Below are 13,720 nucleotides of genomic sequence, written 5' to 3' on the forward strand. Positions count from 1 at the left end.
TGAATCAAGCGTACAGTTGTCAGACCCACTTTGGCCTGTTTAGTCTAATGGATTGTAGATGAAGAAGTGTGTTTCTTACATTGAATATCTGAGGTAATTTTAGTGAATAGCATACACAGCTGTATTCTCACTGATGTAAACCTATACTGGGTCTGCATCTCAGGTGATGGCGCCTTCCCTGTTTTTGTGGTTGGAATGTAATTTTCAAGAACTTTACATGTAAAACTGTTAATGACTAAAGGTCCATCAGTTGATTTAAATTACATACTTTTAATATTTGATTAGTAATTAAATTGATGAGTAATGCTATACATGCTATGGATTGCTACAAAGAAATGTCTGTCTACAGTGCTATTACCGCTTCATCTAAACATGTAACACCTTCAGTAGTTAAAGAGCCTTTTAAAGCAATTAACAGTAACAATGTGAAATGAATAAACGCACTGCGGCTTTTTCAGTCATTTTCTCCGTCGCTGCTTGGCTGCGTCACGGCTCCTTCTCTGGTGTTGTTCCCCAGTGCCTTCGGCTGTCCCTATTCAGAGATGAACATGAAGAAAGAGGCGACTCTGCCAGATCGACTTGGGGGCGAGAAACAGATCACCTTTGTCCCGGTGCACTTTGTGCAGAAAACGAAGCGCCTCAGCCCCGGGGATGAGGACGAAAAGCCCGAGGACTCTCACATGGAAACAAGGTTAGAGATACGAGCTCATTGGTTGTGGAGGCAGCATATTTGCACATTCCTTTTAACACAAGGTTTACCATATGTGGAGCCTGCCTGCGCTTTGAGAATTCCCGGGCTTGTGATCACGGTTTGGTTCCGAGGGTGTGAATTGTATTCTCCTCTCTTTCTCTCTCTTACCTTACATCATGGATCTTAAGTCCCAGCTTCTGGTAAAACTGGGCAGATGAGTACGCCAGGCGTGTTTCCCAGCATACCTCAGATCCTCCATCCCTGTGATTGAGCGCTTATGCCCTGTGCCAGTATCTGTGGGGAGGTGCCAGCAGCCAGGCTATGCAACCCTCATTCATAATGGGTATTATGACACAAGATTAAGATTCTTGGTGTGGAAAAAATACAGAAATGAAATGAAAGGGCCACCGCAGAATCCATAGCATCCACTTGTTGTAGCCGCTGTAAACCCCGGTCAGACCGAGGAGAGAGTTACAGATAGAAGGTCAGTGAGTGAGGAAAGGTTTGGTCGCTCCCACACACTGAGCAGGGTCACAAAACAAAAGGCGAGAGAGCACCGGAAAGCAAGAGAAAATTGCCATGACGTCCCTTTCTAGTCACGCTCCAACTATGCCTGTCAAAGTCACATTTACAAATTTGCTAGGATGCAGTCTGTCAAGCATAGGAATCGCAGACCAAGAGCCCATTTATGTTAACAGTGTTTCTACTTAACAGAATATGCAACACTGAGCCATACACACAAAAATGTGTGTAATACTCTGAAGACAGTAGACAGGATACGAAGGGCTTAGTAACACTGAAGAAAGAACACCCTGATTGATTCAGTGAACAGAATAAAAATAGGCTGCTCTTGTGTCTGCTTCTGTAACAAAACCCCATCTATATTAATAGATAAGAGATGTGATTTTTTTTTTTGTGTATCAGTATCATTTTTAAGATTGCTGATTTCTCTATATTTAATCACCAATGCAAAGAATATCATATTTGCCCTCTCGAAGAGAAGAGTGGATTTTAAATTGTGTCTCTGTGTCTCCACAGAGAATGTAAGAGTTAAGACCTGTTCTGTTAAATGTTGACTCAGCATCCCAAATCGGCTTACTAAGGGCTCAGAACGAAATTCTAAAATTACATTTGCCTCATCTGCTCGGGCTAGTCAGTGGCTGTCTGGAATAATTTGGAAGCCGATCAAACACAATCAGAGCTATGATGAATGTTTTTGATATACGCTTCCAGAGGGAGGAGGCACGGCTGAAAACAGCATCCTCCGCTGGAGAGTTTTTGGTATTGTAGTAGGCTGTCATTTAGGCGTTTATGAAGCAAGAACTGGTTGTATTATTTTCCAACAAAAGAAGTAATCTCTTCCGCTCTGTGTCTCTGTGCTTGGATTACTTTAATCCATTTGAAGGAATGCAGTCATTTTTTATTATAACATTTTAGAAGTTGGTGAGAGTTTCTGTGTATGTGGTGTGTTATAAAGAGCAATGGCTGTTGTTTTAAATAAATGCACTTGCTGTAAAGCACATACTTCACGAATTATCCATATTTTATTTTTTTTACAAAGTTCTGTGGCACCAACAAAGTTGAGCACAGCCATCTCCTGTCCATCATGATTTCCTAAAATGATTGGTTCCTTAGGGCCATGTTGTCAGGGTATGAGGGTGCAAGTCGTCTGAGGGGACGGTATGCCTCGAACCCACGGCCCCCTGGATATGTGCTGGTGAAGAGGGAGCACCGGGATGAACCTTTCACTCAGGGACAGAAGTCACTTTCTCCAGCTGGAAAAAGGGGCAGGCCACAGAGCAGGTAGGCCCCAAGCCTGTATCAGTGCATCTTCTCAAACCTCTCCCCTTTCTGGTAGTGACGGGGTTAGCGTTATACTCCTCACTGTACATAAACTGTGTAATCCTGGTTGAAAGAGGCAGCTCTTATGTAGTTGTTAATAGCTGTGGATATATTAGATATTATGCTAATTCTTGCTAGGCCAGTATAGGTTTGGTGTCACTGAATGCCAGGGCATGACTTCTGAGAAGTGTGCGCTGTCATATTGTGGAGTATTGTGTATCAGTGCCTATGAGCAGTGATTCATAAAGACTTGGCTATTTACCCACTCTAATTTATGTGGCAGATGTCAGATTGAAGTGATGTATCTCTCCTCTGGGATTCAGTCATCAAACATTTATTTATTTGGAAGGGGATGGGCCAGAGCAAGAAGGCTGTTGATTCAGATACCTCTGCAAAATTGTTTGCAAGCTGTTTCTTGTTTATTGAAGGTACAGACTGAGAAGCAGACTAGCATGAGACAATGTAATGGTACAATGTACCATAACATTATCTGATACCTGTATTATTTAAGTAATTGGGTAATGTTAGATTACAGTGCGTATACCATAATACACAAAGCCAGTCAACAGTCACACAGTTTAATACTGTCATACATTTGAATACTGCCACACAGTTGTCTGTGTGACAACCTTCATGATGACTGATATGAATTTTGGCGTAGCTGGAGAAGTATGTAGGTGTGAAAGAAAGATTTCAGAGATTTATAGTTTGTGTTTGTATGAGATGTATGGCAATAGATGAGGGCTAAGCTTGTTTATACCAATTAGGGGGCTGACCTGCATGTCTTTTGCACGTATTTGAGGCGTCTAATGTACTTTGATTAGGCATAGCTCATCACAGACCTCCTTGGGCTGTCTTGCTCAGGAGGGAAGTTTTACATCACAGGTTACATTTGCATCTTTGATCTGTATCCATGCTGGCATTTCAGAGCGGGAGGTGTGAGACGCACAACCTTTTGAGCCCTCAAGAGCATTTCTTCTATTGCTAGCAATGTGTTGTTGCAAGGAAACTGATCCATATGGCCTAGAGGACGTTACACACTGAGAGACAACACAGAGCATTAGGAAATTCTCAGAGAACCACTTCACTTCCAATTCACAGAGAACACCTTGACAGTTTACGTATCATTCTTTGTTAATCTCGTTATAGCATGCTATAGAGTAAAATTCTTTTTCCCACACAGCTATCTACATGTTTCAGGAAGTGGTGATTTGGGGTACTGTCACCTGAGGCATGTCTGTTAATTTAATAATAACTGTATTCCAGTAATAACCTCAAGCTCCTTCCAAAATAGTTCCTATAGCAAGTAATTAAGGTTTTATTGGCAAGTACAGAGAGTAGTTGTTTGCGTAAATCCTTCATCTGTCATGAATTAATTCTGCCGATTTGGCCTATCCCTGCATTTTAATCACTTTCATCATAAGCTGATTTTGTTTGTGTAAAGAAACACGAGTCATTACAGAAATTAGGAGGTACTGAAGTTGTGCCGTTGGGTATAGACAGAGGACTCCCTTACGTTCAGTCTTGGCTGACCTGTAAGGTCACGTCTTTTATGACCATGGTCTTAGAATTGCTCTGCATGGGATCCACACAGAATTCCTTTCTATTTTAATTTCACTCTAGTCTTGTTTTGGAAATACGTTTCTCCATTGTATAAGCTTTCAGCTTTAAAACAATGTTTTTTTTTGTCTTACAGTAAGATTTACCTCAAAGTAAGTTGTTGATTCACAGTTGATTCTCACAGTAGCTCTATTTAACTACCATGTAGTCTCTTCTGGACATCACAGTTTGTCACCACTTTTGTATCTGGACCAATTCTCAACCAGGAAACACTTTCCAAGAATGAGTCCTATTTTCACTACAATGCTACTGGTTAATACATAGAGCAAAATGGGCCTTTGCTATTTTGAAAGCACAAAAGCCGCCACTTGCACATAAGTGCAGGGTCAAAACCTAGTTGGTATTTTCAGTGCATTTCTTGTCGCGTTTAGTGTTTTGTGGGAGTGTGGATTGGAGGCGTACTTGTTTTTGAGTTTTTTCAACTCGGCTTCGTCCTCTGTTCGCAGTTAATGCCTGCCAAAAGCTGGTTTATTATTTAGTGCTAAGCTGCGCTGGTAAATCCACTACATGTAGCAGGGGGCATTTAATTTGTATACATTAAATCTACTTTGATTCAACATATGGTGTCAATTTTCCTCAAGCATAAACAGCGCACTCAATAGTAAACACTTTGCTAACTGGATGTTTGTATAGCAGAAATTAGTACTTCATAAGCTATTGACAAAAAAAACCAACAACAAAAAAACATGACTTATGTTTGGCAAATTCCTCACAGATGCCTTGCTTTATTTGAACTTGTACTTTGAATGTACATTTATGTTTTATATGTTTGATATCCTCATTTCATAATATAATTCACATAAATGAATGCTAGTGAAAGAGGTCTAGACAAATAACAATACAACTGTCACACGTGGCTTATCAGCAAGTTTTCTTAAATAATCAGTCCGCTCCCTCTCTGTCTGAGAACACCTCCATATTCAGACCAGACCATATTCACAAATTAACACATGGAATTAGAAATGTCCCTTCAGTCTTCTCCACACCGTAAGACGGATACATCACGGAAAGACGTCCTTCCTGAGAGCTCAGCTTGGAGTCTTCTCCAAGCCCTTACACCTAGTGCCCAGTCTTGTGCTCCAGATTTTTATGCTCCCATATTACACAAGCATCATTGCACAACAGCTCACTGCGCATGACATTTGTGCTATGACCATGAATATTGGGGCCATTACAGCAGTTTGGACATTTTTCATTAGGCACTGTTGTCCCTCTAGTAAGCATGCATTTCAGATCAGACATGACAACTCAGAGCTGTTTACAGTGATCTGCAAACCCCGGCGGAATCATTTTCATCCTCTCCGACTGTCAGAGAAGGCTGTTACTCAAACACGCATACCTGTATCTCCCCATAAAATCCCTCCCTTTCTTAAAACGCAATCTTGCTGTACCTTCTGATTGAAAGACGACTCCTCTGTTGTCTTAACCTGTTGTAATACTCTTGCTGCACTGTGTACACTCCCAACATTTGTAAAAGCTCCCTTCAAGGGACATTACGGCTCGCGTGAAAAGAAACGTGTGTCTCATATTGCAACCAAGCGCAGCAGTCAACCATGTTTTAATTTACAGTGAACGTCTTAATGTTGGAACGGTCTGCAGGGAGGTGCAGGTTTTTCTGTGGGGGAATTCATTGTTTGCAGGAATCTAAGCCCAGCTTCTTATCCCCTAGGTGGTCTTAATAAGCCCTCCCTCCCAACAGGGCAGCAGCAGGGCCACTCTGCTGAGCAGTCTGACATAACGCTGGTGTCAGCACGAGGGCGCACAACTGGAGCAGATCAGTGTGACATTTTTTGGACAGGACTCCAAACATTAAAAGTTTTACAGCAGCGTTCCTCCCAGTTTAAAACTGCAGTTCCGTGCTTCGGTAAATGTGCAAGGTGAATTCGTGCCAGCCAAGACTCCGGGAGGAGCAGAGATTAAGCACCGTCGGCGCGGGAGCGGGAGAGCGTGTCACCCAATGGGGAGATAGGAGGCACGTGGTGTGCCGCTACAGCTGTGGCAGTACGCTGTTGTGTGTGTGTGTGTCAGTGCTCGGTCAGATTGGCCTGTGTGTGTCCAACACACACACACCTGAGCTGTTCCAGTAAAACACCAGCTGTGTAAATAGATAACTGATTCTGGGTGCAGTGTTCAGGGTGTAAACACTGGATGCCACTATTGATAGACGTAAGCTACATTAATGATAACATTATGGGCGATATGATGGTCAATGTATTGTGGGTCTCCCTCTTGTTTACACTGTGCTGCTCTTTCAGATTCTGGCTGCTATAGTGATTTAGTTCCACTTGGTGGAATAATCACCGTGTCTCTCTCTCTCTCTCCCCCTCCACCTCCCCCTCTCTCTCTCTCTCCCTCTCTCTCTCTCTCTCTCTCTCTCTCTCTCTCTCTCTCTCTCTCTCTCTGCACTAAGGCTTTCTCAGTCAACAAAGTATCTGAAAATCAAAGAAGAGGAGGAGGAGATTGATCTGCACAGTGTGTTTAGAGGTAACGTATTCTACACTAAACCTGGATTTCATTTTGGTCTGAGTTGCTTTGCACAATTATTAAATTGTATCGCGATAGAAATTAATATGATATCAGTGTGAATGGTAAGTATGCTGCCTCATGTCACATGGAATCAGTCGCTGCCTCTTCTCTCTGTTTGGTCTCTTTGACAAAGAATTTTTTTAACCAAAAGTCCTGATTCATGGAGACTCCTTAAAATTGGTTTGGAGAATCTTGACAACATTCCTTACTTACTCAGCTGTTTTAATGTAAGGTTTGAAAACCCTCTGTTCTTGACTCTGTTTTTAGAACATTGTTAATTAAGTTGGCCATCTTATTGTTCTTATTTTTTCTTATGTCTAGTGAGATAACTAGACGAAAAAATAGCTATCTGGCTAACGAGATAATGATACTGGCAGCGTGCAAGTTGGCTAACTACATAGCATGCTAGTCAGCTAGCTAACAAGCTGACTGGCTCAGAATTAACTGTTTTCGTAATAATCCATGAAAAGCGTGTGCGTGTCCACAGGGGATGGCCTCAAATTAAAAATCTCACTCCAGCTATCTGACCACAGTTGGAAACCAGTAGCTACTACCATGCTAGGCCTTTTCAAGCCAATCAGAACCATACAAGCACTGTGATGCTGAAACATATATTAGATTTATTTGCTTTGTTATATCTTGCATATTTTTAATTCCATTGCCCTCCATTCAATCCATAAACCACATTTATTTTAAAAAAAGTGCTTCTGACCTATCTTGGATTGCTCATTACAGAGTTGGTAGGTAACTTGATGAACCCTGTGCACGGATATGAATTGTAATTGATATTCACTGGAAATGTCCTTCAGACTGCTTTACAAGAAGGCTCTCTTACAGTGCATTAAGTACCAGTGCTGAATAGTTGTTTCTTATCCAGCTCATTTGCTCACATTTATTCTACACAATGAAAGACATCATTGAGCCACTAAAATTAATTCCATAACTTAATCAACGCTGATATCTTACATAAACCTTTCTGTGCAGCCCACGGAAAGACTTTTAATGCATTTTAGGACATGCTTGGTTTTAAAATTTTAATTTAAACAGTGAACTGTGTTTATATATCAGCACTGAATTCAAATATAAATGTGTTACTGATTTTAATCATAAACGTGAAAAATCCACAGAGCCTGGTCACTGTTAAAATTAAGCAATGGATCCGGTACTACTACTGGCTAGTGTCAGTCGAACAGTATTGTCACATGATCATATCTACGTTTAAAACGACAGCCACTACCAGCTGCTTCGTCTGCTTTTTAATTGTTTATGTTCCGGTATCATCATGTTGACAATGGATCCGATAATTGTTGAGGTTTCTGTTCTCCCAACTGTTTTTTTGGTTCTATGGCATGTGAGAGACCTTATTAAAAATGTAGCAGACCATTCAGGATACCTAAATTTTATGAACCGTCACACCAAGGGCTAAAGGCTTGTTTCAGCATGCTAACTGAAAGCTAGTTTTGTACCCAGGAGTAAGCCATGAAATCAACTGACACGTGACAACTACCCCTCAATGCCACCTCATTACAAAAGTTCCTTCAAAAGCAGTCGAGTCAAATACAACAGCCGAGTAGAATGGAAGCAAAAGTACATTTAATAAAATGATTTTAGAAGTAATAACAAACACATTTTCTTTTACATTTTAGGTACTTACCTACTACTTTAAATTTCAGGATATATAATACATGTCATACATGCATGTTTTTTATTTTAAGGAGAATATGGTTCATTATCTATTGTTTAAAGTATTGTGTGTCTAACCAACATTTCATCCCAACTTTGTTAACAGTAGTGCTCAAGGTTAATGATTGACCACTACCCTACCATTTAAGTACAAATCTCTGAAATATGTTCATCATTCATATTTCCATGCTTCTTTACATATCTACTTTTTGACACTGAAAACACAGCAAAGTGATGGAGCATTCTCTTTTGTCCACTGTGCACTGTAAAATGTGTAAAGCTAAAAAAAAGAAAAAAGTTCACATTCAAAAATATTTTCAGTAGTGATCATGTCAGCACTCATATTAGAAGCTTAAACAATTGGTATGACTCACAGGTTGTTTCCATGGAGACTGAGGCCTTCAAACAGTCTTAATTTTACAGTAAATCAGGGTTTTAGGATCTTAACGCATTTATTACTGTCAGCAGGAGTGAGAGGCTTTTGTTTTTGTTTTTTTTTGTTTTTTGCGTCATATTCTGCCAAGAAAAACACCATCTGAAAAGAGCCCTGTCGCATACTCTTTTTGACCGAGCGCATTTGTTAGCGGTTCATCCAAGTGAAAAACTAATTTTAGCACTGCGGCTGCAACAGTGTCCCCAGCCCGCTGAGATGATAAGAGGAGGCGAAAGAGAGCGAGGTGTGATGACAGAACATATTACTTCCACTGCCAGGCCAGCCGGCCACACAAACCGCGACCATCTCCCATCGCACTGTCGCTCTCCACTACAGCCATCCTTGGGCGAGCCGTGGGCATGCACGGCCTAATCCATATGTTTATTTGGCTCTGTTTTGACGTTGTATCGATTTACCAGGTGTGGGCAATTGCCTCAGTTGGTTTAGCTTATTTTGTCATACCTATATGTTATATTCACGTCCAAAGAGAACGAAACGTGTTAAGCGGTGGATGTTGGTAAGTTAAGATTAGCAACTGACGACGCCTCCCGTGCTTTTTGGCCCTTCTGCTCTATTGAGTTTCACAGTTTTGGTGAGGATTATTTGTTTGGAAACTGTCTCATAATTCTGGCAGCCTCAGACTAGCTTTACGCTGCATCAGTAAAACATTTCTACGACCCTTTCACCTTCACAGCAGACATTCTTGTCTCTCTTTTTCTCATATCTGAAAATAACAGCTCACCATGGAGAATTGCATTTGCTCTTCCTAGCAGGCCTAGCCTTGTTGCTAGCATTTAATTTAGCTGCTGAAATTCTTATCTTCTCAGTTGGATAAATTTAACACCATGGCAGGTATGAAATAGACAGCATTGCCAGGCACTTTGTGAAACTCCTTTCATGAGTTTTATTTGCATGCTGTGGAAAGCGCAGAGAAGGATACTGATATGTACTGATTGCGGTATGAAATGCCTGTATCCCCTTGGGCAGAAGGCGGTATCAGACAGATAGGAACCACCAATCACTTACTTTCCTCCACTGTGTACAAGAAGGCCACAGCACAACTCTCTGTACATAGAACTACACTGCGCCCTTCTCATACTAATGGCAGTAGTTGTACCATATTACAAAATGTATGCAGACTGAAATGTGTTGCCTAGGGGGCAGTCTTATCACAAAATGAATTGTGTTGTCAGCTTAAGAAAGTTATTTTGGAGTTCTTTTTTATCTTTTTTTTATGTTGAGGTAATTTGGCCTAGTCTCGAAGTTGGTACAAAACCAGGAAATAGCAGTTCAGTCTCAGTTCATCTCCAAAAATCATTTTAGTTGACAGTTTGAGAATGATCGGGGATACCAATTAAACTGAGTCTTGTTAAAATTGCAGCAGAAAAAAAAACTGAGCAAAAACCCACAGGAAGTAAAGGTAAATGCTAAACCACATATCTGCAGATTTTGTATCCGGAGCCGGAAATCTGTAACAAATTCATACCTGTATGTTTTTTTGAAATTACTGTGTTATGGAAGAATAGAAGACAATAACATGAGGCTCAGGAAAAAGCACACTCTGCACTAATTTTTTCTAAAAACAGTGTGGTGTCTTCTTCTCTGTAGATGGAGTCTGCAGATGTTAACAAATCAGTTTGACTGTTGGTATCCTTTGTGCTATTGACTTTATTCTTTCAAGCAGTCTCGTGGGAGGTACTGAAGTGTCACAAAGCTTATGTTTTAGATCCAACTGTTTTTCCTCCACCCACATTAAGACATGGCAGTGTTACTGCTCTCTTATAACATCATGAATATTCATCTATGGTCCGTTGGTTTGCCAGCCTGCCGTAGTCTCTCTACCTCACATTGAATCACCAGGAACATCGAACGTCTCACTCTCCTTCCAGCAGAAACAGATGGCCACTATTAAACTCTGACTGGAGAGAGTGACATTGCTGAAGCAAGTATATTAACTCACAAGAAACCCATCTGGCCTATAGTAGTCACACAATGGGCTATACTGGACTCACAAATAATAGTGAGGCATTTTGATGGATGCTGTGAACTATCAGACATTCAGTCATGTCAGATCCACCTCCAGTTTCTCCATCCATCCACTCCTCATCAGATCTGTCCCTATTATATAGGTATAGATGGTATCTTTTTCCCTATAAGGATTTAAAGATAGAAATACATCTGTTAAAATCAGGGTTATTTTAATGACCAGTTGGCTTCAAGGGGTTGTGACAGCAACAGTCCTCTTGCATATAATCTGTCTGTTGCCATAGCAGCTGAGCGGAGCTTGCTTGCCAGTCAGCCGATAACTAGGGCAAAACCGCAACACTCACCTTTCGGCGAGGGTCCACTCACCTCCATCTGTTGCTATGGTGGCATGTTACGGCCTTTGTGTGTTTGAAAATATGACCGGCCTCTCCAGCCCTTCCAGGCAGTGTGTATAGCCATGCCATTACTGTCGCAAAGATAAAATGGGAGTCCTGCCCAGAAAAGAAGTGGTATGTTTTGCCACAGTTTCTTGTGAAGCAACTGGCTGAGCATTGCACGTACATCATTGGGTTCTCAGACTTGAATGGAGCAAACTAACTGATGGCTGAAAAGGGGCAGATTGTGATGTTTCCGGCTTGCAGGTCAACTTAAGACTAAAGAAAAATGCTAAAGGAATCCAGGAAAACGGAGGCCATGTTCTTACTCACGAAGTTCAGCTATCAGATATCACAGCTGGCATTGGGAAAAATGAAACTGTCCCAACAGGAGTATTTTTATCATCCTGGATGTAGGATTTGAGAATTACATGCGTGATGTATAGAAGTAAAATGGGTAAGGGATCTATGTAAATCTTTAACAGTCAATATATTGTCTAACCAACATGAAAGAAGCCCTAAGAGACAGTGAAAATGAGATAATTTTCTGCCTTCTGAAGGGTTGGATGTTAATATGCTGTAAGTATGCTATTGGCATATCAAGTAAATAAGAACAATGTACACCACGATAATGACACTTCAAATTAAATCTAGTCAGAGTGATTCAAATATCCCGCAGCGTTGTTGCCCAGAAAATAATATTCTTTGTTTATGGAAAAAAAAAAAAACTCCAAAGAAGAAAAGTATCTCTGCACATTTAAAAAAATGGTAAGTCACAGCATTAATTACGTGGGACTGGGTTATAATGAAGTAGTTTTGCCGGTGAAAGCAATCTTCTCAGACAGAGTTCCCTGGCTCTGCTTAAGAGAGCATGATAAATTGAAGAACTGGAACGGAACAGAAAAAAGTCATTTATTTCAGATTGGAAGCAATATCATACTTGAAGCCTTTACTTCCTCCCTTGTAATCGGCTGAGTAAAGTTGCTGTAGACTTTGAGCCAAGCTGAGTGAAGATTTCCCATGTTGTTATTTTTTTATTTTTATGAGGCACTGCAGAATTCCCTCCATGGAACAAATCCCGAACAATATTTACTGTGGTTGCCAGGAGGGCAAAAGGTTAGTGGCGCCAACTGTTAATAAACCTCTTCACATAATGAAATATGTCAACACGACACTGGATTGCATTAGCATTACTCCATTTCCTGAAAGCTTTGTGAATGTGCATTCCGCTCACATTTTTTAAACAGATAATTGCGTTTTTGTTTTTTTGTTTTTCCTGGTTGGTTTTGGGGAAAAAAAGCTGTGCTTACAGAGGTGCCCCAAACGGCCTCATGCTGCAGAGGAATACAGTATACACATTAATCCCCGAGGTGGTCTCTGTGCGTCAGGCCCGCGGTACGCCCCCGCTGCGTGAAAGTGCCCTCAAACAAAAGCACAAGCGCAGGAAAGGGTATACATGAAGGGCTGAATCACCCCTCCTCAGCACAGAGCTCCCGCCGCTCGGACAGCGGAGTCATCGGCGCACGGCGCTTTGTAAAGGAAAAGATTACGCTCCCAATCCGAATGAGCTAGCTTTATTCCCAGTGCAGTTCTTAGAAGGTCATCTTTCTCAAACCCAGAATCCCTGCGGCTCCTACCCCAGCTGGAAATGTTCAGCCCCCGCGAAGCTTATCTAGCAAAACATTCACTGGGTCAGAATTGTGTAGCCGAGCCTAAAGAGAATCCCGTTTTACGACAATGAAGGAGACCACCGCGCTGACGTCTCAGATTAGCTCGCTTTTATTTATGATGAGTGATGAGATAGTGTTCCAAGGCCTACCACTCATCATACTGACTTCAGTGACTGCCTGGCATCAAGAGGGATTGATATGGCGCATAAACATCCAAGGTTGTGTACTTGGTTCCTAATGCAAAGCAGAAGGAAATACAGTGCTGGGTGTTTAAAACAAGGTTTAGCTGTAATTCTGAAGAATATTTGAAATTGCAGCTTTTATGATGTGCAATGGTGGATTAATTTGAACTTGCTTATTGTGATGCTTGAAATACATTGCAATAACCAGCGTTAGGATGTAATGCTTTTCAACTCTCATAGAATTGAACTTGCTGTAACAGTGCTGAGTTGTCACCTCCTCTAAAGATGATATGTATCCTTCATTAAAAACTTCACAAGGCACTTTTAAAATGATTTGTCTTGTGCCTATTTAAGAGGCAAATGCAAGACGGGTGAATTAAAAATACAAGTAAAAAAAAGCGTAAGAGTAAAAATACAACCTGGTCTTTTCCAGTGCAGTAAAGCACTGTCTCATTACTTAAACGAAACATCCTGAGATGTAATGTTTAACACTGATGTGTTTATCTTTTAGGTTTTTTCCTTATGGTCTATATTTTTATGCTTTGTAAAGTGCAAAGAAGTAGTGATATTAACCCACACAACATTGATTTATATACTGATTCCTTTTAAAAGATTCCTTTTCAGTAATCATGTAATAGTCATGTCTTCTGCATTTTCCATACCGATATTGCTGAATTGCCCCAGTCCCTTCACCCTCTCTCTTGCTCTAATTC

The 13,720-nt window shown here is 40.9% G+C and overlaps 1 protein-coding gene across 2 annotated transcripts in view; it reads left to right on the plus strand.

Moving 5' to 3' along the window:
- The window catches only part of LOC118772664 (lethal(3)malignant brain tumor-like protein 4), an 87,492-nt gene that overhangs the window by 51,057 nt on the left and 22,715 nt on the right, over positions 1-13,720 (plus strand). For both annotated transcript variants that reach the window (XM_036521195.1, XM_036521196.1), the window contains exons 15-17: positions 518-691; positions 2,327-2,494; positions 6,564-6,637. In XM_036521195.1, the coding sequence (XP_036377088.1) occupies positions 518-691; positions 2,327-2,494; positions 6,564-6,637 (416 nt within the window). The remainder of the gene's footprint in view (positions 1-517; positions 692-2,326; positions 2,495-6,563; positions 6,638-13,720) is intronic.

Source organism: Megalops cyprinoides, chromosome 2 (genome assembly GCF_013368585.1).
Source record: "Megalops cyprinoides isolate fMegCyp1 chromosome 2, fMegCyp1.pri, whole genome shotgun sequence".
NCBI lineage: Eukaryota > Metazoa > Chordata > Actinopteri > Elopiformes > Megalopidae > Megalops > Megalops cyprinoides.